The sequence below is a fragment of the Ranitomeya variabilis genome, chromosome 3 (genome assembly GCF_051348905.1).
Source record: "Ranitomeya variabilis isolate aRanVar5 chromosome 3, aRanVar5.hap1, whole genome shotgun sequence".
NCBI classification, from domain to species: domain Eukaryota; kingdom Metazoa; phylum Chordata; class Amphibia; order Anura; family Dendrobatidae; genus Ranitomeya; species Ranitomeya variabilis.
Window position 1 is genome coordinate 341,124,380 of NC_135234.1, and position 23,744 is coordinate 341,148,123.

The 23,744-nt window shown below is 44.9% G+C and overlaps 1 protein-coding gene across 11 annotated transcripts in view; it reads left to right on the plus strand.

Annotated features, from left to right (window-relative positions):
• THRAP3 (thyroid hormone receptor associated protein 3) overlaps positions 1-23,541 on the plus strand; it is a 127,965-nt gene extending 104,424 nt beyond the window's left edge. For 8 of the 11 annotated variants that reach the window (XM_077295841.1, XM_077295843.1, XM_077295836.1 and 5 more), the window contains 6 exons: positions 3,926-4,037; positions 4,159-4,243; positions 9,775-9,953; positions 17,911-18,109; positions 22,147-22,290; positions 22,819-23,541. In XM_077295841.1, the coding sequence (XP_077151956.1) occupies positions 3,926-4,037; positions 4,159-4,243; positions 9,775-9,953; positions 17,911-18,109; positions 22,147-22,290; positions 22,819-23,034 (935 nt within the window). In that variant the 3' untranslated portion in view covers positions 23,035-23,541. Of the gene's footprint in view, positions 1-3,925; positions 4,038-4,158; positions 4,244-9,774; positions 9,954-17,910; positions 18,110-22,146; positions 22,291-22,713 lie in introns of all 11 variants that reach the window. The other 3 variants (XM_077295846.1, XM_077295847.1, XM_077295845.1) reach the window with 1 other exon arrangement.
• The last annotated feature ends 203 nt before the right edge of the window (positions 23,542-23,744 follow it).

A 23,744-nucleotide genomic window follows, 5' to 3' on the forward strand; every position in this document is an offset into this window, starting at 1 on the left:
CTGGTCGCTGGTACGTGTCACACATAGCGAGATCGCTACTGAGGTCCCTGTTGCGTCACAAAACTTGTGACTCAGCAGCGATCTCGCTAGCGATCTCGCTATGTGAGACGGGGCCTTAACTGTCAAAAAGTTTTTTCTAATATCTAATCTGTGTCTCCTCCCATTCATTTTCATCCCATTACTTCCAGTATTTCCTTGTGGAAATGAGAATAAAGATGATCCTTCTACAATGTGACCGCCCTTGAGATATTTGTAGACAGCTATTTACTTTTTTGCAAGCTAAAGATTCCCAAATCCTGTAAACGTTCGTCATAGGACATGGTTTGCAGACCGGTCACCATTCTGGTCTCTGAACTTGCTCCAGTTTGTTGATGTCTTTTTTTAAAATGTGGTGCCCAAAACTGGACACAGTATTCCAGATGAGGTCTGACCAAAGAGGAGTAGAGGGCAATAATGACTTCATGTGATCTAGACTGTATACTTCTGTTAATACATTCCAGAATTACATTTGCCTTTTTTGCTGCTGCATCACACTGTTGACTCATGTTCAGTTTATGATCTATTAGTATACCCAAGTCTTTTTTACATGTGCTGCTGCTTAGCCCTCCCATTCTGTATATGCTTTTTTTTATTTTTATTGCCCAGATGTAGTACTTGGCATTGATACCTGTTAAAAACCATTTTGTTAGTTGCTGCCCACTGCTCCAATTTATTTATATCTTTTTGAATACTATTTCTCCTCTAGTATTAGCTATCCCTCCTATCTTTGTGTCATCAGCAAATTTAATCAGTGTACCCTCAATTCCTTCATCTAAGGCTGGTTTCACACTTTCGTTTCGTTGTGCTGCAGATGGCAGCGTACTTCCTCCTTGCTTCCTCTGTGAAGCTCCGCCTACTGCTGCCTGCGTCCTGCATTTCCCTGCGAAACGCAAAATTTAGCTTTTCCGTGCGGGCGCCGCACACCTCAAATCGCCGCATGCGGACACATCCGCATACAACGCATGCCCCTGCATACCCAATGTTAAACATGGGTACGCAGGGAAACGTAGGATGCAGGCTGCAGTAGGCGGAGCTTCATGGAGTAAGCAAAGAGGAAGTACGCTGTCATCCGCAGCGCAACGAAACACAAGTGTGTAACCAGCCTAAATCTTTGATGAAGATGTAGAACAATACAGGGCCCAGGACAGAACCCTGTGGTACCCCACTTGAGACATTCTTCCAACTGGATATGCAGCCATTTACGACCACTCTTTTGGTCTGATCACTAAGCCAGTTATGAATCCACCTAACAGTTGCCATGTCCATTCCATACTTAGTCATTTTTTCAATAAGGATGGTGTGAGATGACTTCAGCAAAGCATTTGACAAAGTAAGATATACTATATCTACAGCATTTCCCTGATCCACCCAGTCAGTGATTCTGTCATAGAAGGAAATTAAGTTAGTCTGACATGACCTATTAGTTACAAACCCATGCTGACTCTGGTTAATCACTTCATTCTTATTAAGGTACTTACATGCATGTTGTCCAATAATTTGTTCAAAGATCTTTCCTGGTATAGAAGTCAGACTCACCGGCCTATAATTCTCTGGGTCCACCTTCTTCCCCTTTTTGAAGATAGGAACAACATTTGCTCTTCTCCAGTCTTCTGGGTCTTCTCCTGTTCTCTAAGAATTTTCAAAGATTATGGAGAGTGGTTAAAAAATTTCTTCTGCTATCTCCTTCAGTACTCTGGGGTGTAATTCATCTGGACCCGAAGACATGAATTAATTTATGTTAGCTAAGCGTTTCCTCACTATCTTTTTGCTTGTAGATATCCTGGATTCTTCTATTCCTTTATTGGGGCAGTAAAGATCAGTTGATGTTACATTTCCTTTCTGAGAGAAAACAGATGCAAAATAGGAATTTAAAAGTTCAGCCTTCTCAACATCCTTTTTTACCATTTCATCATTTTCATGCTATAAAAATCCTATAGCATCTTTGACTTTTCTTTTACTTTTGACATATCCCCAAAATCCTCTTTTGACGTCTTGCAAGCCTTAATTCATTGTCCGCTTTAGTTAATCTGATTCGTGCCCTGCAGGTTCTGCAGACAGCATTTTATTCTTCTTTTTATATGCCTCCCTCTTTCCATTTGATAAACATTTCTTTCTTCCTTTTTAGCATGTGTTTAAGTTCTGTGTTCATCCATCCTAGTTTCCTTAAATGCTTTGTATTCTTCCCTCTTTTTGGCATTGTTAATGATTGTGCTTTGAGATTCTAATTTTTCAAGATTTCCCATCCTTCCTGGACATTTTTGTCCTTAAGGATATCCTGCCACTGGATCCCTCCGATTCTCTTTCTGAGTCCCTTAACCCCTTCAAGACCTTGCCCTTTTTCATTTTTGCGTTTTCGTTTTTCGCTCCCCTCCTTCCCAGAGCCATAACTTTTTTATTTTTCCGTCAATATGGCCATGTGAGGGCTTATTTTTTGCGGGACAAGTTGTACTTTTGAACGACACCGTTGGTTTTACCATGTCTTGTACTAGAAAACGGGAAATCCCACACTAGTTTTTTGTTTGGCTATTTTGCTAGGTTCACTAAATGCTAAAACTGACCTGCCATTGTGATTCTCCACGTCATTACGAGTTCATAGACTCCAAACACGGCTAGGTTATTTTTTATCTACAGTAAGTAGTGAAAAAAAGTTCTAAACTTTGCTAAAAAAAAAAAAAAAAAAAAACGCGCCATTTTCCGACACCCATAGCGCTTCCATTTTTCGGGATCTCGGGTCAGGTGAGGGCTTATTTTTTGCGTGCCGAGCTGATGTTTTTAATGATACAACTTTTATGCAGATAAGTTTTTTTGATCGCCCGTTATTACATTTTAATGCAATGTCGCGGCGACCAAAAAAAGGTAATTCTGGCGTTTTGAATTTTTTTCTCGCTACACCGTTTAGCGATCAGGTTAATGCTTTTTTTTTTAATCGCGAGATCGGGCGATTCTGAACGCGGCAATACCAAATATGTGTATGTTTGGTTTTTTATTATTATTATTATTATTTTGAATGCGGTGAAAGGGCGGGTAATTTAAACTTTTATATTTTTATTTTTTTCTTAACTTTTGCCATGCTTCAATAGTCTCCATGGGAAGCTAGAAGCTGGCACAAGTGGATCGGCTCAGTTACATAGGAGCGATCATCAGATCGCTCCTATGCAGCTGAATTACAGGCTTGCTATGAGCGCCAACCACAGGGTGGCGCTCACAGCAAGCCGGCATCAACAACCATAGAGGTCCCAAGGAGACCTCTGGTTGTTATGCCGACGCATCGCTGACCCCCGATCACATGATGGGGGTCGGCGATGCACCATTTCCTGCCCGATGGCCAGAAGCGGTAGTTAAATGCCGCTGTCAGCGTTTGACAGCGGCATTTAACTAGTTAATAGCGGCGGGTGGATCGTGATTCCACCTGCCGCTATTGCGCGCACATGTCAGCTGTACAAAACAGCTGACATGTCGCGACTTTGATGTGGGCTCAGCGCCGGAGCCCACATCAAAGGAGTACACACGACATGCGCAGTACTAGTACGGCGCATGTCGTGAAGGGGTTAAAATCTGCCTTTCTGAAATCTAACCTTGAAGTCTGAGTCTTCACAGGTCTTCAAAGGATAGGTAACAACTTATTTATGTGTGGGGGTCTGCACGAAGGGATCTGCACCGATCATCAGATCTAGGATTTTTTATCGCAAATTAAAATTTATCTGCTTTGATCTAGTTTATGATGCTGGGAGAACGGGCGGTGAATAAAATCTAACTTCATATATTATGCATACACATAACACACATCAGAGTTGAGAAAATGCGTATCCCAATCTTCTCTGCCCCTCCAGCTTATTGTGGCAGATTCCCTTTAACAACTGGATGCTTTTCTACCATTATTCAACAGAGCACCATTTTGGTCCCTCAACAGTAACACTGAGTGAACGTTTCGCTTCTTATTTAAAGAAGACAAAAGAACAAGAACCATCAAAAAGTCGAAAGAGTCCAGAGATTCATAGGTACCATTTATTCCTTTGAGTTTCCCATCTTACACCATTTACCTGCATTGATTTCCTTCTTTTTCAGTAGGTTGTCAACTTCACCATCTCTTACCTGATATTTTTTTTACATTTTGTACAGGAGAATTGACATTTCTCCTAGTGCTTTCAGAAAACATGGGATTGCGCATGAGGAAGGCAAACAATCGAAAGAAGGAAGCCACAAGGTAAAGACTTTGTCTATTTTTATGATTTTGACATAAAATAAAAAACCTGCAATCTACTAGGTATTTTCTATCTTTAAGAAATGCTTCTGCCTTGCTCTCTACTTAAGTTTGTGTTTTTCTTTTAAGGATGTGAAATATGTCTAAAAAATGAACTGCAAAGTGTTAAATGTTTAATAAATCAAAATCTATATATCAACAACCTTTGTGAAGTGGTTTAGGATATGGTAAAAATGAAATCACTCCAAGGTCTATTGTGGTTGAACTTGAAAGACAGAGGAATTTTGGAACCAAAATCTCCAGTGATGAGCAAATGACCCTAATGTATTTTTGGGTTCTGCTTGTAAGTATTTCACTCTATTGTATACCAGACACCTTTTGTTCATAACAGCTGGTTGCATGCCCTGAACAGTGGAAATTGCACCCACCCATTGGTATAATCCTGGTGCCTTGCCTTCAAATGAACTGTGTTGCTGTGACCATGACCGTACGTTACGCCTGCGTAGGACTTGTACAATGTGAATTTATGGAGGAGAAACAAAAGATTGCCTACTTTAACCAAAATGTCAGCCTTAAATGAAAGAAAACCGCACATTGCTAATGACATCTACCTTCTGTTAGTATAAAAGGTAAAGAAAATTGACTAATTTAAAGCGTCATGCGATTGTCCCATTTGATTATTCTAAAAGAAATTTGTGATTTGAAAATTACCTGTTGTTTAAGTCATGTTGTTAAACATGTAATTTTTTTTTTTTATTATTTGATAGATTTTTTTTTTAAATTGTGTACATAGATTGTGCCTGAACCGTGAAATCCTGCATTTTTTTACACTAGCCACTGAGCCTACTATTAAACTGACACTTCCTAGTCTAAAGATCACTTCTCTGCAGTCATATGATAAACATCACAGCATGGGATTTACAATAGCAGGTAGTACTTTAGTTATAAAGCTGAGGCCTGAGAACGGAGTCTGCCATTTACAACAGGTGACGCACCTCCCCTCCCTGCCTGCATATGATGGCGCAGGGCTCCAACATTCTACCACCCGATTCTGAGATTGTCACGGAAATAACATTGTATCTGAAAATACAGTAAAAGCACAGTGGGATTTGTATATAGGGCTCAAACTAAAATATTTAATGGACATCTTTTTGTTTTTAAAGTTGTCTCCAGATTTAAGAATTCAAAGAAATAAATGTTATGATGAAAAATACTTCAATGTGGGATGGTTTACCTGTCACTTCTCTGATTTTGTGATTTGGCCATCCATTATTTTGGAATGGAAGCCGCTTTTTCTAACTATGTATGTGGACATCATGTAGCAGGGCTAGATACCACATGTGCGTCAAGTCAGTTGCAACCATTTTGGTGAAATCTGGAGCTCTTGTGTCAAAGTATAGAGAGACTGTCAGATTGTGATGTAGATGTGGTCTGTGCCCTGTTGTGAGGCAGAAATGTATAAGCAGACAAAGATAATGATTTGGAGGCTTGCCATTACGAGTTTAACTCTTTAATTTTTCCTAACTCTCCCTAACACTTTTTTAATAGACTTTTATTACATGCCCTGTTCCTGTAAGCTCATCTCTTGTGGGTAATATATCCTTCTGTTTGGATTCTGCCTTTGCTACTTCCAATCTGGGGACCAGAATCGGACAAACAGAGCAGGGCACAACACTGGTGGGAAAGGGGCTATGTCTCTGAGTGACAGCAGCCTGAACACGTGTGCTCAGATCAGACTTCACTCTCCTGCCTGTTTGAATCCTGTTATGATTTTCTGTCCGTTCAGCTGTCAAGCCCAATAATATGCTGCTTGTTATTAGAAAATGTCACAGGGCTTGTCAGCTGAAGACCCAGCACTTTAAAGCATCCTCAGTCAGTCAGCTCCATACATGACCAAGCTCACATCGGGCTTCACGCTCCTCTGCCTGAATGCTGCTTTGAAGTTCTCGTACCTTCAGCTGACAAGCCTTGATATATTGTCTAAAATAACTAGCAGCACATCGCAGGGCTTGCCAGCTGAATGGATGACACTTCAAAGCAGGATTCAAGCAGAGGAGAGTGAAGTCTGATCTGAGCAAGCAGGCCGAGACGTTACCCCACCCCCCACCAATGACTTATCGTGCTCTGTTCATCCGATTCCGGTCCCCAGATCAGAAGTAGCAGAGCCAGAATCAAAACAGAAGGACTTCTGACCCTCAGAGAGATGAGCTTACAGGAGCACGGAGAGTAATGAAAGTTTATTAGAAAAGTGTTAGCAAGGAAGAGTTAGGATAAGTGAAAGAGGGTTATATTATTAGAAGAAAGCCTCTTTAAGTCCTTAACTGATGGGTGCCATGGTTATGGTCCATGATGCCCCGTTCCAGTACACTACAGTGTCAGATGGGCCACATACTTGTAGTTCTCTGGATCTTCGCTGAAAAGTCTGGTACATGCAGAAGCAGTGGCTAGTGGCATCTTGGATATCCCCACAGAACAAAACGTGCAGTCGCTCTGTGGCTTCCATCCCTTGTGGGTATGGCAGTAGGTAGTTTTCTCCTGCCTGTTATACTCTCTAGTCAGTCATGCCAGATGCAGGTGGTGCTAGCCTACGCATGTAGTCATGACCAAAAGGTTTGAGTTTCACACAAAGAATTTGGTTTTCACAAAGTTTGCTGCTTCACTGGTTTTTCTTTTTATTTCTATGGTTGCTGAAGTACAAGAATAAGCATTTCATACGTTTTTAAACTTTTTATTGACAAATACATCAAGTTTATGCAAAGATTCAATACTTAGTGTTGGCCTTTATTTTTCAAAACTTCTTTAATTTCTCCTTTCAGTTGGATATCTGTTTTTGGGCCAAATTCTGAGTGATGGCAACCAATTATTGCCTTATCAGTGCTTGCCTTATCAGTGCTTGGAATTTATCACCATTTATGGAGATTGACCACATATTCCCAATGGGATTGAGATCTGTTGAGTTTTCTGGCCATGGACCAAAACTCTCAATGTTTTAGTTGCCAAGCCACTTAGTTATCACTTTTGCCTTGTGGCGTAGTGCTCCATCATGCTAAACTGGAAGAAGTATTGCTTATCATCAAATTGATCCTGGATTGCTGGGGGAAGTTGTTCTTATCTTGGAGAACGACCATTCTCTATTCAGGAAGCCATGTTCTTAAGGTACCTTCACACGAAACGACATTATAACGATATCGCTAGCAATCCGTGACGTTGCAGCGTCCTCGCTAGCGATATCGTTTAGTTTGACAGGCAGCAGCGATCAGGATCCTGCTGTGATGTCGCTGGTCGCTGAATAAAGTCCAGAACTTTATTTGGTCGTCCGATCGCCGTGTATCGTTGTGTTTGAAAGCAAAAGCAACGATACCAGCGATATTTTACACTGGTAACCAGGGTAAACATCGGGTTACTAAGCGCAGGGCCGCGCTTAGTTACCCGATGTTTACCCTGGTTACTAGCGTAAAATGTAAAAAAAAACAAACAGCACATACTCACATTGCGTCCCCTGCAGTCTGCTTCCTCCTCTGACTCAGCGCCGCAAAGTGAAAGTGAAAGCAGCACAGCGGTGACGTCACCGCTCTGCTCTCACTGTACGGCGCTCAGTCAGTCAGGAAGTGGACGCAGGGGGACGTGAATGTAAGTATGTGCTGTTTTTTTTTTTTAGATTTTACGCTGGTAACCAGGGTAAACATCGGGTTACTAAGCGCGGCCCTGCGCTTAGTTACCCGATGTTTACCCTGGTTACCAGGGGACCTCGGCATAGTTGATCGCTGGAGAGCGGTCTGTGTGACAGCTCTCCAGCGACCAAACAGCGACGCTGCAGCGATCGACATCGTTGTCGCTATCGCTGCAGCGTCGCTTCGTGTGAAGGTACCTTTAGGCAAAAATGTGAGCCCCACTCCCATGGATGAAAAGTAACTCTACACATGAATGGTCTTGGGATTCTTTGCTGTGGGCACAACACAGCACTCATGGTAATGAACATCCTTTTCTTCTACATACAATCATTCTTTTAGATGTCTTGAACAGTCTCAAGGGGGTTCCATCAGAGAAAATAACTTGTCAGGAAGAACAGGGTTGGACTGCTTAGGACTGGGGGTAAAGTTATTTACAAGAAAGTCCAGATTTGGCCCTGAAGCTGATATACAGCATGCCAGAGCGAATTACAGAGGTCCTGAGAAATAGTAGACAACACTGAAAATATTGAGTCTTTGTAAACTTTCTTGTGTTAGTGTAAAAACATTAGCTGCTTATAGTACTTCAAGAATGCTGTAGATAAGCCCCTGATGCCGGAGGGCTTAGCTCACCTTCGATTTTGGGGGTGACAGGTTCCCATTCAGTAACCATAAAAATGTCTTACTAAAGGATATAAAAACACTGAAACAGCACTAACTTTGTGAAAAACAAACATTGCAAACTTTTTGCCACTATTGTACATTACTGACATATCTGCACATGGGAAACTTAAAGGGTCCACACTGCACTTTTTGACAACTAGGAGTAGCAGTAGGTGGCTCTTGTCATGGTAATGCGAGTGGAAATTTGTCACTGTTGTCACGTGATTGTTTTGGTCCCTTGGATCCCTTTCATAAAGTTTGTCAAAAATGAAATACCGATATGTGTGCTTTAAAATATAATTAGCTAGACCTTGCATAATAGTTGTATTTTAGGTAAGTAAAATAGAGCTAGATATATTTCATGAAAATTGATGCAAGCTACATATTTTATTTTTTTTACCGCTAAAGTCGGCCATGCCGAGTGTCTGAATATTTCAGTGGTGATCCCTTATTTCCCCATGACGACGTGGCCAGTTTTACTCTTATAAAATACTTGCATTGGCCTAGTTTTTGAAAACATGCTTAAAACTGATATTTTCTTCAGCCTCTGCAAATTGAGAACAAAGTTTATATATATATATATATATATATATATATATATATATATATATATATATTTATTTGAACGTATTCTTAGTTTTTCATCTTGCTGAATACAAGACAAGGAAGCGTAGGGTCACACGTAGCTCTCTTTTTAGCCGCTTCTGAGTAAAATTTGCATATCCAAGTTTCCAAAGTCTATTTACATAATGCAGTTTCGTTAGTTATTTCATGTGCTTTTTTTCTTCCTTAAAAAAACAAACTGAAACTACATGTCTTTTAAGAGTTAAGCATTGCTGTTTTTTTGGTACAGAGTGGATAAAAATTAAGCAAAACATAGCCTCCAAACCACTTATATTTTATTTGTGTATATTGAGGTCACTGCATTTTTAGGCTTTAAAAAATTTCTGTTTGTAGATAGCTCCATTGCCATGAATGCATTGCATTACAGTGCATTAATGGGAACACCTATTATAAAATGTTAATTATTTGCAAGATGACAGCATCCCCTGAGTTTTTTAGTAGTTAAAAAAGGTAATGCTCAATATAGCAAATGTGTGTAGTATTTAATGATCTTGTTTGTAAAATTGATTAATCCTTCTTGTTGATATAAAAGGAAGAAATAAAAAATAATCAGTTTAACTTTTTCTTATGTTACCCTAGGGAGAGGGAAAATACAGAGAGGAGCCCTCAGATCTGCGGCAGGACATTGAACGCCGCAAAAAACATAAGGACAAGCGTGACCATTCCCGCGATTCTGGGGATTCCAGAGATTCAAGTCGTTCCAGGGAGAGGTCACCTGAGAAACCAGAGAAGTCAAGGAAGTCCTCCAAAAAGCACAAGTACATAGTGTATTAGTTACTGTTTCACAAATTTGACACTATTAACTTAAGTATTGAACATCTATAATATAACGCTGGGAGCGTCACTCTGTCCGAAGCCTTTATAGACTGCGCAAGCGCCGGCGCAGTCTGGGCCCCACAGAGCGACGCTCCCAGGAGATCGCGGTATGCGTAAGCGCTGAACGCACACCGCGATCTCCAACGGAGAAGCAGGGACGAGCCAGGAGGCGGAGGGTGAGTATACTTACCTGTCCCGTTCCACCGACGCGATTCCGGGCCATGAATGTCCCCCTGCTCTCGGAATCGGCGCCTGCGCAGTCCGCGCTTTCCGGCGCCATTTTATTGAAGACACATTGCAGTGTGTCTTCAAGAAAATGGCGCGGACTGCGCAGGCGCCGATTCCGGCACCAGGAGGACACAGAAAATGGCGCCGGAAATGAATGAGGTAGCGCAAGTAACAAATTGCTGTGCCATGAGGCTGTGGCACTTCATGCCACAGCTATTTGTTACTTACACCACCTGATTCATTTCCGCCACCATTTTCTTGGTCCTGCTCCCGGAATCGGCGCCTGCGCAGTCCGCGCTTTCCGGCGCCATTTTCTTGAAGACACATTGCAGTGTGTCTTCAAGAAAATGGCGCCGGAAAGCGCGGACTGCGCAGGCGCCGATTCCGGGAGCAGGACCAAGAAAATGGCGGCGGAAATGAATCAGGTGGCAACAGCCGCCGCACCCAGCACAGCCGTCCACAGCCGACGCACCCAGCACAGCCACCGCACCCAGCACAGCCACCGCACCCAGCACAGCCACCGCACCCAGCACAGCCACCGCACCCAGCACAGCCGTCCACAGCCACCCACAGCCACCGCACCCAGCACAGCCGTCCACAGCCGACGCACCCAGCACAGCCACCGCACCCAGCACAGCCACCGCACCCAGCACAGCCGCCACAACCACCCACAGCCAGCACAGCCACGCACAGCCGCCGCACCCAGCACAGACACGCACAGCCGCCTACAGCCACGCACAGCCGCTGCACCCAGCACAGCCGCCGCACCCAGCACAGCCGCCGCACCCAGCCCAGCCACGCACAGCCGCCGCACCCAGCACAGCCGCCGCCCACAGCCACCGCACCGAGCACAGCCGCCGCACCCAGCCCAGCCACCCACAGCCGCCCGCACCCAGCACAGCCGCCCGCACCCAGCACAGCCACGCACAGCCGCGCCACATACAGCCGCCCGCACTCAGCACAGCCACACACAGCCGCCCGCACTCAGCACAGCCGCCCGCACTGATGGGGGCGCAGGATGGAGCAGCACGTGATAGGATGGGGATGCAGGATGGAGCAGCACATGACACGGTGGAGCAGCACATGACACGGTGGAGCAGCACATGACACGGTGGAGCAGCACATGACACGGTGGAGCAGCACATGACAGGATGGGGGCGCAGGATGGAGCAGCACATGACACGGTGGAGCAGCACATGACAGGATGGGGGCGCAGGATGGAGCAGCACATGACACGGTGGAGCAGCACATGACAGGATGGGGGCGCAGGATGGAGCAGCACATGACACGGTGGAGCAGCACATGACAGGATGGGGGCGCAGGATGGAGCAGCACATGACAGGATGGGAGCAGCACATGACAGGATGGAGACCATATACCAATATAAATGCTCGCCACCCGGGCGTAGAACAGGTTCAATAGCTCGTAACATATAATGGTAATAGAGATGTTTTCTAACATATGATCAGTTCTTCACTGGGAAGCTAATGGGAGGAAAGTATCTTGAACCCTGTCCTGACATGAGTAATTTCTGTGTTTTTCCTCTCCTTTTTCCAAGAGCATAACGTTTTTTTTTCCCTGTCCACATAAACCAGGGGTGGACAATTAATAATCCTGAGGGGCCACATGAGAGACCGTGGCTGTTGTGGAGGGCCGAACAAATAGGCTGAAATTAATTCTACTCAATGTTAACATACAATATCAATATAAAATAGTTGTAATTTCACTTAATACCGAACAGAATTAACTATGTTGACCTCCCTCCTATATACCGTATGAGTCCACACAATACATATATACAGTATTAGATGGTGGCCCGATGCTAACGCATCGGGTATTCTAGAATATGCATGTCCACGTAGTATATTGCCCAGCCACATGGTATATTGCCTAGCCACATAGTATATAGTCCAGCCACAGCCCACGTAGGATATTGCCCAGCCACATGGTATATTGCACAGCCGCGTAGGATATTGCCCAGCCACATAGTATATAGTCCAGCCACAGCCCACGTAGGATATTGCCCAGCCACATGGTATATTGCACAGCCGCGTAGGATATTGCCCAGCCACATAGTATATAGTCCAGCCACAGCCCACGTAGGATATTGCCCAGCCACATGGTATATTGCACAGCCGCGTAGGATATTGCCCAGCCACATAGTATATAGTCCAGCCACAGCCCACGTAGGATATTGCCCAGCCACATGGTATATTGCACAGCCACATAGGATATTGCCCAGCCACATAGTATATAGTCCAGCCACAGCCCACGTAGGATATTGCCCAGCCACATGGTATATTGCACAGCCGCGTAGGATATTGCCCAGCCACATAGTATATAGTCCAGCCACAGCCCACGTAGGATATTGCCCAGCCACATGGTATATTGCACAGCCACATAGGATATTGCCCAGCCACATAGTATATAGCCCCGCCACAGCCCACATAGTATATTGCACAGCCACGTAGGATATTGCCCAGCCACATGGTATATTGCACAGCCACGTAGTATATAGCCCCGCCACAGCCCACATAGTATATTGCACAGCCACGGATATTGCCCAGCCACAGCCCACGTAGTATATTGCACAGCCACGTTGCACAGCCACGTAGTGTATTGCACAGCAATGTAGTATATAGCACAGCCACAGAGTAAATAGCACATCCCAAGTAGTATATACTCACCTTCCGTCCGCCGCTGTCACCGCCGCATGTGCTGCGCTGTTTCCTTCTGTCGCAGCCGTTATGAATAACCGTGGCCGTCGTCACTGACCGCGACCGCAAATTTAGTCCCCGGCTTCTGGCGGCGGTAGGTCAAACGGCGTCCATGGTCCCGGCCGGCTCCGCCTTCCTCACGGCGACTCCGCCCCCTTTGCAGCGCTTCTGGCCGGGCCTGTACTGGCTGGCTGCGATCCGCGGCCGCTAATTTAGTCCCCGGCTTTTTGCCGGGGTAGGCCCAACAGTGCCCATGGTCCTGGCCGGCTCACCCGTCCTCATGGCGACTCCGCCACCTTCACAGCGCTTCTGACCGGGCCTGTACGGAGTGGGCGGGGACTCGCTCTGCATACTTCCTGGTCTCCCCTGCCCTTTTGTCTACGCCCACTGGCTGGTTGCGACCAATGAATATCCGGGACAGACAGACAGACGGAAGTACCCCTTAGACCAGTGATGGGCAACCTTTTGAGCTCGGTGTGTCAAAATTCGCCAAAAAACCGAGCATAACTTGGGTGGTGTGTCACCTTGATAAAAAAACATAATTTTGCGACATGTATAGTTTAAATAACAAATATGTATAATTAGAATTAACTTACCTGCTTAGTGACTTCTTTGTTCATCTGTCAGTTGGTTTCTTTTGTTGGTCTTGCTATTATTTAACTTGTGTGGGGTGCCGTGAACTAAGATAAGTGAGGGGGAGGGGGAATTCTTCCAGTGATGGCGAACCTGTGGCACTCCAGCTGTTGCAAAACTACAATTCCCATCATGTCTTCACAGCCAAAGCCTTTGCTTTGAATGGCCAGCCATGATGGGAATTGTAGTTTTGCAACAGCTGGAGTGCCACAGGTTCGCCATCACTGATGCCTCCCTCTCACTTATCTCAGTAATGGCCAATGACACCCCACAGTTCACTGGATGATGGTCGCTGTAGTAGTCACAGGGCCTCCAGACAGCAATCACAGGGCCTGAGTCCAGACAGCAATCACAGGGCCTGAGTCCAGACAGCAATCACAGGGCCTGAGTCCAGACAGCAATCACAGGGCCTGAGTCCAGACAGCAATCACAGGGCCTGAGTCCAGACAGCTATCACAGGGCCTGAGTCCAGACAGCAATCACAGGGCCTGAGTCCAGACAGCAATCACAGGGCCTGAGTCCAGACAGCAATCACAGGGCCTGAGTCCAGACAGCAATCACAGGGCCTGAGTCCAGACAGCAATCACAGGGCCTGAGTCCAGACAGCAATCACAGGGCCTGAGTCCAGACAGCAATCACAGGGCCTGAGTCCAGACAGCAATCACAGGGCCTGAGTCCAGACAGCAATCACAGGGCCTGAGTCCAGACAGCAATCACAGGGCCTGAGTCCAGACAGCAATCACAGGGCCTGAGTCCAGACAGCAATCACAGGGCCTGAGTCCAGACAGCAATCACAGGGCCTGAGTCCAGACAGCAATCACAGGGCCTGAGTCCAGACAGCAATCACAGGGCCTGAGTCCAGACAGCAATCACAGGGCCTGAGTCCAGACAGCAATCACAGGGCCTGAGTCCAGACAGCAATCACAGGGCCTGAGTCCAGACAGCTATCACAGGGCCTGAGTCCAGACAGCTATCACAGGGCCTGAGTCCAGACAGCTATCACAGGGCCTGAGTCCAGACAGCTATCACAGGGCCTGAGTCCAGACAGCTATCACAGGGCCTGAGTCCAGACAGCTATCACAGGGCCTGAGTCCAGACAGCTATCACAGGGCCTGAGTCCAGACAGCTATCACAGGGCCTGAGTCCAGACAGCTATCACAGGGCCTGAGTCCAGACAGCTATCACAGGGCCTGAGTCCAGACAGCTATCACAGGGCCTGAGTCCAGACAGCTATCACAGGGCCTGAGTCCAGACAGCTATCACAGGGCCTGAGTCCAGACAGCTATCACAGGGCCTGAGTCCAGACAGCTATCACAGGGCCTGAGTCCAGACAGCTATCACAGGGCCTGAGTCCAGACAGCTATCACAGGGCCTGAGTCCAGACAGCTATCACAGGGCCTGAGTCCAGACAGCTATCACAGGGCCTGAGTCCAGACAGCTATCACAGGGCCTGAGTCCAGACAGCTATCACAGGGCCTGAGTCCAGACAGCTATCACAGGGCCTGAGTCCAGACAGCTATCACAGGGCCTGAGTCCAGACAGCTATCACAGGGCCTGAGTCCAGACAGCTATCACAGGGCCTGAGTCCAGACAGCTATCACAGGGCCTGAGTCCAGACAGCTATCACAGGGCCTGAGTCCAGACAGCTATCACAGGGCCTGAGTCCAGACAGCTATCACAGGGCCTGAGTCCAGACAGCTATCACAGGGCCTGAGTCCAGACAGCTATCACAGGGCCTGAGTCCAGACAGCTATCACAGGGCCTGAGTCCAGACAGCTATCACAGGGCCTGAGTCCAGACAGCTATCACAGGGCCTGAGTCCAGACAGCTATCACAGGGCCTGAGTCCAGACAGCTATCACAGGGCCTGAGTCCAGACAGCTATCACAGGGCCTGAGTCCTCAGAAGTGCAGCCTGGGACTTCTGGTCGGTGCAGCCTGGGACTTCTGGTCGGTGCAGCCTGGGACTTCTGGTCGGTGCAGCCTGGGACTTCTGGTCGGTGCAGCCTGGGACTTCTGGTCGGTGCAGCCTGGGACTTCTGGTCGGTGCAGCCTGGGACTTCTGGTCGGTGCAGCCTGGGACTTCTGGTCGGCGCAGCAGGGAGCAGCGCAATGTCGCCCAAACAACACAGATCCGACGCAGAGGCCTGGGACTTCCGGGAGCTGCGCCTGGCCTACCGGAAGTCCCAGGCCTAGACGCTCTGCACCGGAGCTCTGTTGTTTGGACCCACAGACCTCCTGCATGGCATCCGATCCGATAAAAAATCGGATCGGATGCCATTGTTTAGCATTCCGATACCGCAAGTATCGGGTATCGGCCGATATTTGCTGTATCGGAATTCCGATACCGAGATCCGATACTTTTGTGGTATCGGGTATCGGTATCGAAACAACATTAATGTGTGTAAAATAAAGAATTAAAATAAAAAATATTGCTATACTCACCTCTCCGACGCAGCCTGGACGTCCGCGAGGGAACCGGCAGCGGCGTTTGCTTAAAAATCGTGGTTTTCCTTCCTTACTTGAAGTCCCGGCTTGTGATTGGTTGCGTGCCGCCCATGTGACCGAGACGCGACCAATCACAGCAAGCCGTGACGTAATTTTAGGTCCTTCAGGATTTTAAAATTACGTTCCGGCGTTGTGATTGGTTGCGTGCGGTCACATGGGCGACGCAACCAATCACAACGCCGGAACGTAATTTTAAAATCCTGAAGGACCTAAAATTACGTCACGGCTTGCTGTGATTGGTCGCGTCTCGGTCACATGGGCGGCACGCAACCAATCACAAGCCGGGACTTCAAGTAAGGAAGGAAAACCGCGATTTTTAAGCAAACAACGCTGCCGGTTCCCTCGCGGACGTCCAGGCTGCGTCGGAGAGGTGAGTATAGCAATATTTTGTATTTTAATTCTTTCTTTTACATATTAATATGGTTCCCAGGGCCTGAAGGAGAGTTTCCTCTCCTTCAGACCCTGGGAAAGAAGCAATTTCTATGGGGCCGCGGCCGGCGGCCGGCGTGTCACTGAAAATGACTACGCGTGTCAGCACTGACACGCGTGTCATAGGTTCGCCATCACTGCCTTAGACAATTATATAGTAGATGAGCTCCCACGTAGCCCCCCATATGCCATGAGCCCACACCCAGCCCCTATATACCATAATAGCCCACACACAGCCCCTCTATACAAAGTATGAGCCTCCACAGAACCCCCTATATACAGTATTAGTCACCACATAGCCCCTTGTATACAGGATGAGCCCCTACATAGCCTTCTATAAACCATATGAGCCCCCACATAGCCTCTTAATATATAGTGAGACCCCCACATAACCCCTATATACAGTGTGTGCCCTCACATTGCCTCTTTATATAAAGTGAGACTTTTGCATAGCCTCTCTATATTCAGTGTGAGCCCTGCACATAGCTTCCCTGACTCCGTACAGCAGACACGATGTAATTAACACGTCTGCTCTCTGTCTCACACACAGTGGTGGAAGAAGGAGGCAACTGCTCAGTCCTCCACCAATGTATTCATGGCTATCTGCATCCCGAGAATGCGGATAGCAGTGACAGTGGGTGAGGGCATATGCGACCCATGGGCCACTGTTTCTGTCCTTTGGCCGTTCTTTTACTTTTCAGTGACCCCATTCATTCTACCACATACTGTAGTGAAAGATGGGAAAATTCCACGTGCGGTGAAATTGCAAAAAAAAAAACCGATTCTGACATTGTTTTAGGGAATTGTTTTTACAGCGTACATCGTGTTATAAAAATTGCCTGGCAATATGAGTCTTTGCAGTACGATTACAACAGTATCCTACTTGTCCATATTTTTTTTGTTTTAATGGTTATAAAAGCCAAAAGCATTTCTAGATGCGGGAAAAAAATTCTCCATTTTCCAAGACCCATAACGTTTTCATTTTTGCATTTTTTGCTTGTTGATGTATGGAGGGTTTTTGTGTTTATTTTTTTTGGCGGGTTGAGGAGACATTTTTCTTGATTTCTGACGATTTTGGGATAGTTGTGACATTTTGATTCCTTCGAACAGAATTTGTTGCGGCAACCATAAAAACACAGTTTTGGCATTTAAATTATGTTTCCTGTTTACGTTATTTCCTGATCGGGTTAATTATTTTTAGATTTTGATCAGCTTTTTATGGCTCCCATAAACAGGTACTCTGTACCTGTATGGCGGAAGTCGGTAATAGGTTAAAACTAGTGCTTGCTATTTTCACATAGCAGTTTTTGGAAATTGTTGGAACAGTTAAGATGATATGGTGTAATCTACTTGAATCTTGAAACTTTTTTTTTTTCTGTTCTGTAGGAAGCATAGGAAAGTGCGTGAGCGTTCCCGCTCTTCCTCCTCCTCTTCACATTCCTCCCATTCTATGCGAGCTGCAGGAACAGATGAATTCCCTCCTGAAAATGAAGACAAAGATGAAAATTCGAGCACAGAAAAGGCTCGTTTAGGAAACAAGGATTACCAAGGATCCACTGACCGAGGAAGATCTCGTGGAAGTTTTGTAAGCTACTCCTGTCTCTTCGGTAGCAAGGTTCTGGATTTGTAAATAAAATTGAATTTGAAAGAGCACCTTAGTCTGGGGCTGCGCTTTCTATTCAATAGTGTGCAGCCCCAGACTGGTGGTTTTTATGTAATATAGGTTGGTGTCAGATGCGCTCATAAATGCTCCAAATATCCCCCGAACTATTACTGTGCAGAATTATTAGGCAACTTAATAAAAACCAAATATATTCCCATCTCACTTGTTTATTTTCACCAGGTAAACCAATATAACTGCACAAAATTTAGAAATAAACATTTCTGGCATGCAAAAACAACTTCCCCCCCCCCCCCCCACCCAAAATAAAAAAGTCACCACCTTTCTTTCTGATGACACTCAACAGCCTTCCATCCATAGATTCTGTCAGTTGCTTGATCTGTTTACGACCAACATTGCGTGCAGCCGCCACCACAGCCTCCCAGACACTGTTCCGAGAGGTGTACTGTTTTCCTTCCCTGTAGATCTCACATTTTATGAGGGACCACAGGTTCTCTATGGGGTTCAGATCAGGTGAACAAGGAAGCCATGTCATCATTTTTTCTTCTTTGAGACCTTTACTGGCCAGCCACGCTGTGGAGTAGTTGGAGGCATGTGATGGAGCATTGTCCTGCATGAAAATCATGTTTTTCTTGAACGATACCGACTTCTTCCTGTACCACTGCTTTTGAAGAAGGTGTCTTCCAGAAACTGGCAGTAGGTCTGGGAGTTGAGCTTCACTTCATCAACCTGAAAAGGTCCCACAAGTTCAGCTTTGATGATACCAGCCTATACCAGTACCCCACCTCCACCTGGCTGGCGTCTGAGTCAGACTGGAGCTCTCTGCCCTTTACTGATCCAGCCTCTGGCCCATCCATTTGGCCCATCAAGAGTCACTCATTTCATCAGTCCATAAAACCTTTGAAAAGTCAGTCTTAAGATATTTCTTGGCCTAGTCTTGACGTTTTATCTTATGTTTCTTGTTCAAAGGTGGTCGTTTTTCAGCCTTCCTTACCTTGGCCATGTCCCTGAGTATCGCACACCTTGTGCTTTTTGTTACTCCAGTAACGTTGCAGCTCTGAAATATGGCTAAACTGGTGGCAAATGGCATCTTGGCAGCTTCACGCTTGATTTTTCTCAATTCATGGGCAGTTACTTTGCGCCTTTTTTGCCCAACACGCTTCTTGCGACCCTGTTGGCTATTTGCCATGAAACGCTTGATTGTTCGGTGATCACGCTTCAAAAGTTCGGCAATTTCAAGACTGCCAAGAATCCCTCTGCAAGACATCTCACAATTTTGGACTTTTCAGAGCCCGTCAAATCTCTCTTCTGACCCATTTTGCCAAAGGACCAAAGGAAAGGAAGTTGCAGTAATAATTAAGCACACCTTATATAGGGTTTTGATGTCATTAGACAACACCCCTCCTCATTACTGAGATGCACATCACCTGATTTACCTAATTGGTAGTTGACTGTCAAGCCTGAACAGCTTGGAGTAGGACAACGTGTATACAAAGTATCATGTGATCAAAATACAACTTGCCTAATTAAGCACACATTGTATTGTGCCAGCGCCAGCTCATCTACACTGGTGTATAAAATACCACAATCGAGTACTCTGCACTTTATGGCGGTACTTTTTATTGTATTTCTGCCTTGAAAAAGGGCCTTTTGGGCCAAAATGTTGCTTCACTCATCTACCGCAATTGTATTTCACCATTTGATTTTTAAGGATGGAATAAAGGTTATGTTTTATGCCTATTTTCTCTGGTGCCTCGGAATCTTGGATTTGCCAGTGCCAGCTGTGTTGCACTTTAGACTTCCAAAAGTACCTTATATATTCGTGTATAAGCCGAGTTTTTCAGCACACGCATACCAGGATAGGGATGAGGGGACAATGCATGCTCGGCTTATACATGAGTCAATAAGCTTACCCAGTTTTTCATGGCAAAATTAGGTGCCTCAGCTTATGCTCGGGTTGGCTTATACTCGGGTATATATGGTAACTACTGCGTTTGGGCTTAGATTAAGCTGTTGATACAAATGGAGCTCTTAAATGCACATGTGAAATGTCACAGCAGTGTTTAATAGTTCTCAAAGCTTATGGTAGGGGAACACTGATGAGTTGCCATAGAATCCTGCATGTCTGCCAAGTTGGTACTCGTATCATCATGCTTCATAACAAACTTGGCATTGCTGTGTATAAAATTGCTCCGACTATAATAGAGTATCAAAATATTTATCTCGTGGTGAATGGCAATGAAACTTTTTTTTTCTATTTATCACTTCCTCTCCCCTCAAAATGATAAACATCATGAAGTCTTATGGAACCCAAAAAAATGGTGTCAATAAAGGCGACAACACATTCCACAAAAAAAGCAGCCTCTTGTGCTATCAATCAGAAAATAGTTATGACTCTCAGAATACGGATGGAGATAGATGGGTAGGGCTGCGTGTATACAATTGTATAACTATGGAAACCTTTCAGGGTTTTGTTTGTTTTCCCAATTCTACCCACATGCCATTCAAAATTACAACTCGTCCTGAAAAAAAAAATGATTAGATTGATAGAAAAATTTAAACTGACTGTTGAAAGGAATAGAGAAAAAAAAGCCTTACTTTAAACACACACACACATCTCCAAGGGATTAAAGGGAACCTGTCACCCCCAAAATCGAAGATGAGCTAAGCCCACCGGCATCAGGGGCTTATCTACAGCATTTTGTAATGCTGTAGATAAGCCCCCGATGTATCCTGAAAGATGAGAAAGAGAGGTTAGATTATACTCACCTGGGCGGGCGGTCCAATCCGATGGGCGTCGCGCTCCGGCCTCCCATCTTCATAGGATGACGTCCTCTTCTTGTCTTCACGCTGCAGCTCCGGCGCAGGCGTAAGTATCTGCCCTGTTGAGGGCAGAGCAAAGTACTGCAGTGCACAGGTGCTGGGCTTCCGACCTTTCCCGGCGCCTGCGCACTGCGGTACTTTGCTCTGCCCTCAACAGGGCAGACAAAGTAGGCCTGCGCCGCAGCGTGAAGACAAGAAGAGGACGTCATCGTAAGAACATGGGAGGCCCCGGACCGCGACGTCAGTGGGCTTAGCTCACCTTCGATTTTGGGGGTGACAGGTTCCCTTTAAGCAATGACCACTGGTATTGTGTAAGATTACTTTTTTTCCTTTCTTTCTTTGAACACTCAAACTACTTTATCATTTTACTTCATTAAAAAAACATATTTCTAAGACATATTTCTTGTCGCCTTTGTACAATAGTACATTTGATATGGCATACCCTAGTTCAGATCACTGCATCAGGGGAAGGGTTTTTGTTTGTAATTAGCATTTATTTCTTATTTTTTCTTGAAGGATGCATTGCTGTCCCTGGCATGATCATGGTTAAAACATGGTTCTCTAAAATAAAGCGTACTAATAACTGGGGTGGTTAGCATCTGTGCAATTAATTTGTGCTCCTACACAAAAGGCTTTCTCTTCCCACCGCTCTTTCATGTTGGGGGTCGTCATCATCATTACTGTCAACACTAAATTAAAGGGGGTTTCCAGTCCTCAGTATCAGATTGGTGTGGTTCCTTCACCTGAACTGTTGCAAGCAGCGACGTGTTGTAAACGGTGTATGGAGTGGAGCACCACCGCTCTTTCTCTGGCTACTGCAGATCACTTACTATTCATTTGAATTGGGCCTTAAAAAGAGATTTCTAGAATTATTTTCACTTGTCACAGAGAGCCAATTCTAGAACTTTCTGGCCACATTCTAGTTATCATTCAACATCTGGCCTTTCTCTGAAATGCTGTATGCTAGCTGGAACGACGTTGCATGTGTTTTGTGCGTAATATATAATTATTTTAAATAATATAAACTCAAATTCTGCATGAATCCATTTTCACTAACCTGATTTGAATAAGAAACTGCATGGTGAAAAAAAAAATACAAATCCCATAGTTATTGTTGGTAGTAAAGTAAAAAAACAAAGTTGTTACCTGATTTATAGCACATCAATATGTTTCAACAGCAATACAGGGCACGAGGTACAAGACCATGGAACAGGGGTGTTTTTTCAGGAAGCAACAATAACAACAACAATGATTTCCAGAAACGCAACCGAGATGAAGAATGGGATCCAGAATACACCCCTAAAAGCAAAAAGTATTACTTGGTAGGTATAGCTTCTCTTGCCCTGGTACCACTAGTGCAGTGCTGCTTTGGTGCATTTCTATGCTTGCTTGTGAGTTTGCAGGGAGAAACCTTGTCCCTTTTTATGTCTTTTCAGCAACTTGTACATGGGCATTGCACCTAATATTCACCACCTTGTCAAGTTTTGACTGCCCGAGGGGACCTATTTATCTGACCCAGAATTTTACATATTTTATTTATAAGAAGGGTATTTACCTAATGTTAAGTTGTTGTTTGTTTTGTGAAGTTACATAGTATTATGATAAACTGACAAGGGATCTAGTCTTAGAGAATGTTTTTTTTTTTTTTTTTTTTTTTTAGTTGCATTTTTCCCCCTGAATACCATATGGTAGAAAAATCTATTTTAAGGCTTGTTACCTTTTTATAGCAACGTGTTCATTTTCAGGTGCGGTGGTAAAGTAAAGAACAATGCAGTTTGTGGAGACGTCCATACATTACAGTGACATTCAGTATCCAGACCCCGTCCTGATCCATTCTCATCTCTCTGCAGCACGACGACCGGGAAGGGGAAAACGAGGAAAAATGGGTGAATCGCGGGAGAGGCCGCGCCAATTTTACTCGTGGAAGGGGGAGGTTCTTGTTTCGAAAACCGGGCACCAGCCCAAAGTGGGCTCACGACAAGTTCAGCGGGGAGGAGGGAGAAATAGAGGAAGACGAGAGTGGAGCAGAAAATAAGGATGAGAAAGGCAGCATGTCACTGGATTAGACTGATTTAAGTTCCAATTTGTGGGGAAACTCTTTCCTATCATTCTCTGATACGGTTTGTCCTGATGAATGAAGATACACTAAATCAGATTTTCCTCTATTAACAGATCTTTGATTTTGATTTTATATTTTACCTCCTATAATTATTCTTTTTTCCTTGAACCAATGTGTGAACGTTTTCATGAAATGTAACAGCTATGGGACTACCACCTTGAATACGGATATACTGCTGCCATCCACTATTCTTGTGTATATGATCTGATCAGACAAAAACAACTTGACTTTGTGTGTAACTACAGTCTGCCACCCCTAAAGCCAATCTCGATTGTTTGTTACATTTTGATTTTGCTTTCCAGAATATTTTTTTTTTATGATCTGTACCTGTTTTAAGATTTCCATAGTACTACCAGTTACTAAAGCTGTGGTATTCTTTTTAGAAAAACTTTCAAAGCCTTTTTCCTTAGATATGAAAAGGGCATGCTGAATAAATGGTAAATGGGTACACAAATCGAGTATGTGTTTTGATTTCATCCTCTAATATTTGTAGGTTTTTATCTTTTTCTCAGTTTTACAGAGCTTTCTAACTTAAGGGGTTATTCCCATCTCTTAAGATCCTATCCCAGTATGTAGTAGATGCAATAGCAAATATCTCCAATTAGAAATGTAGTATAGTTTTTCTGAGTCGCTATGTCACTTACCCCTTGTGCAGGG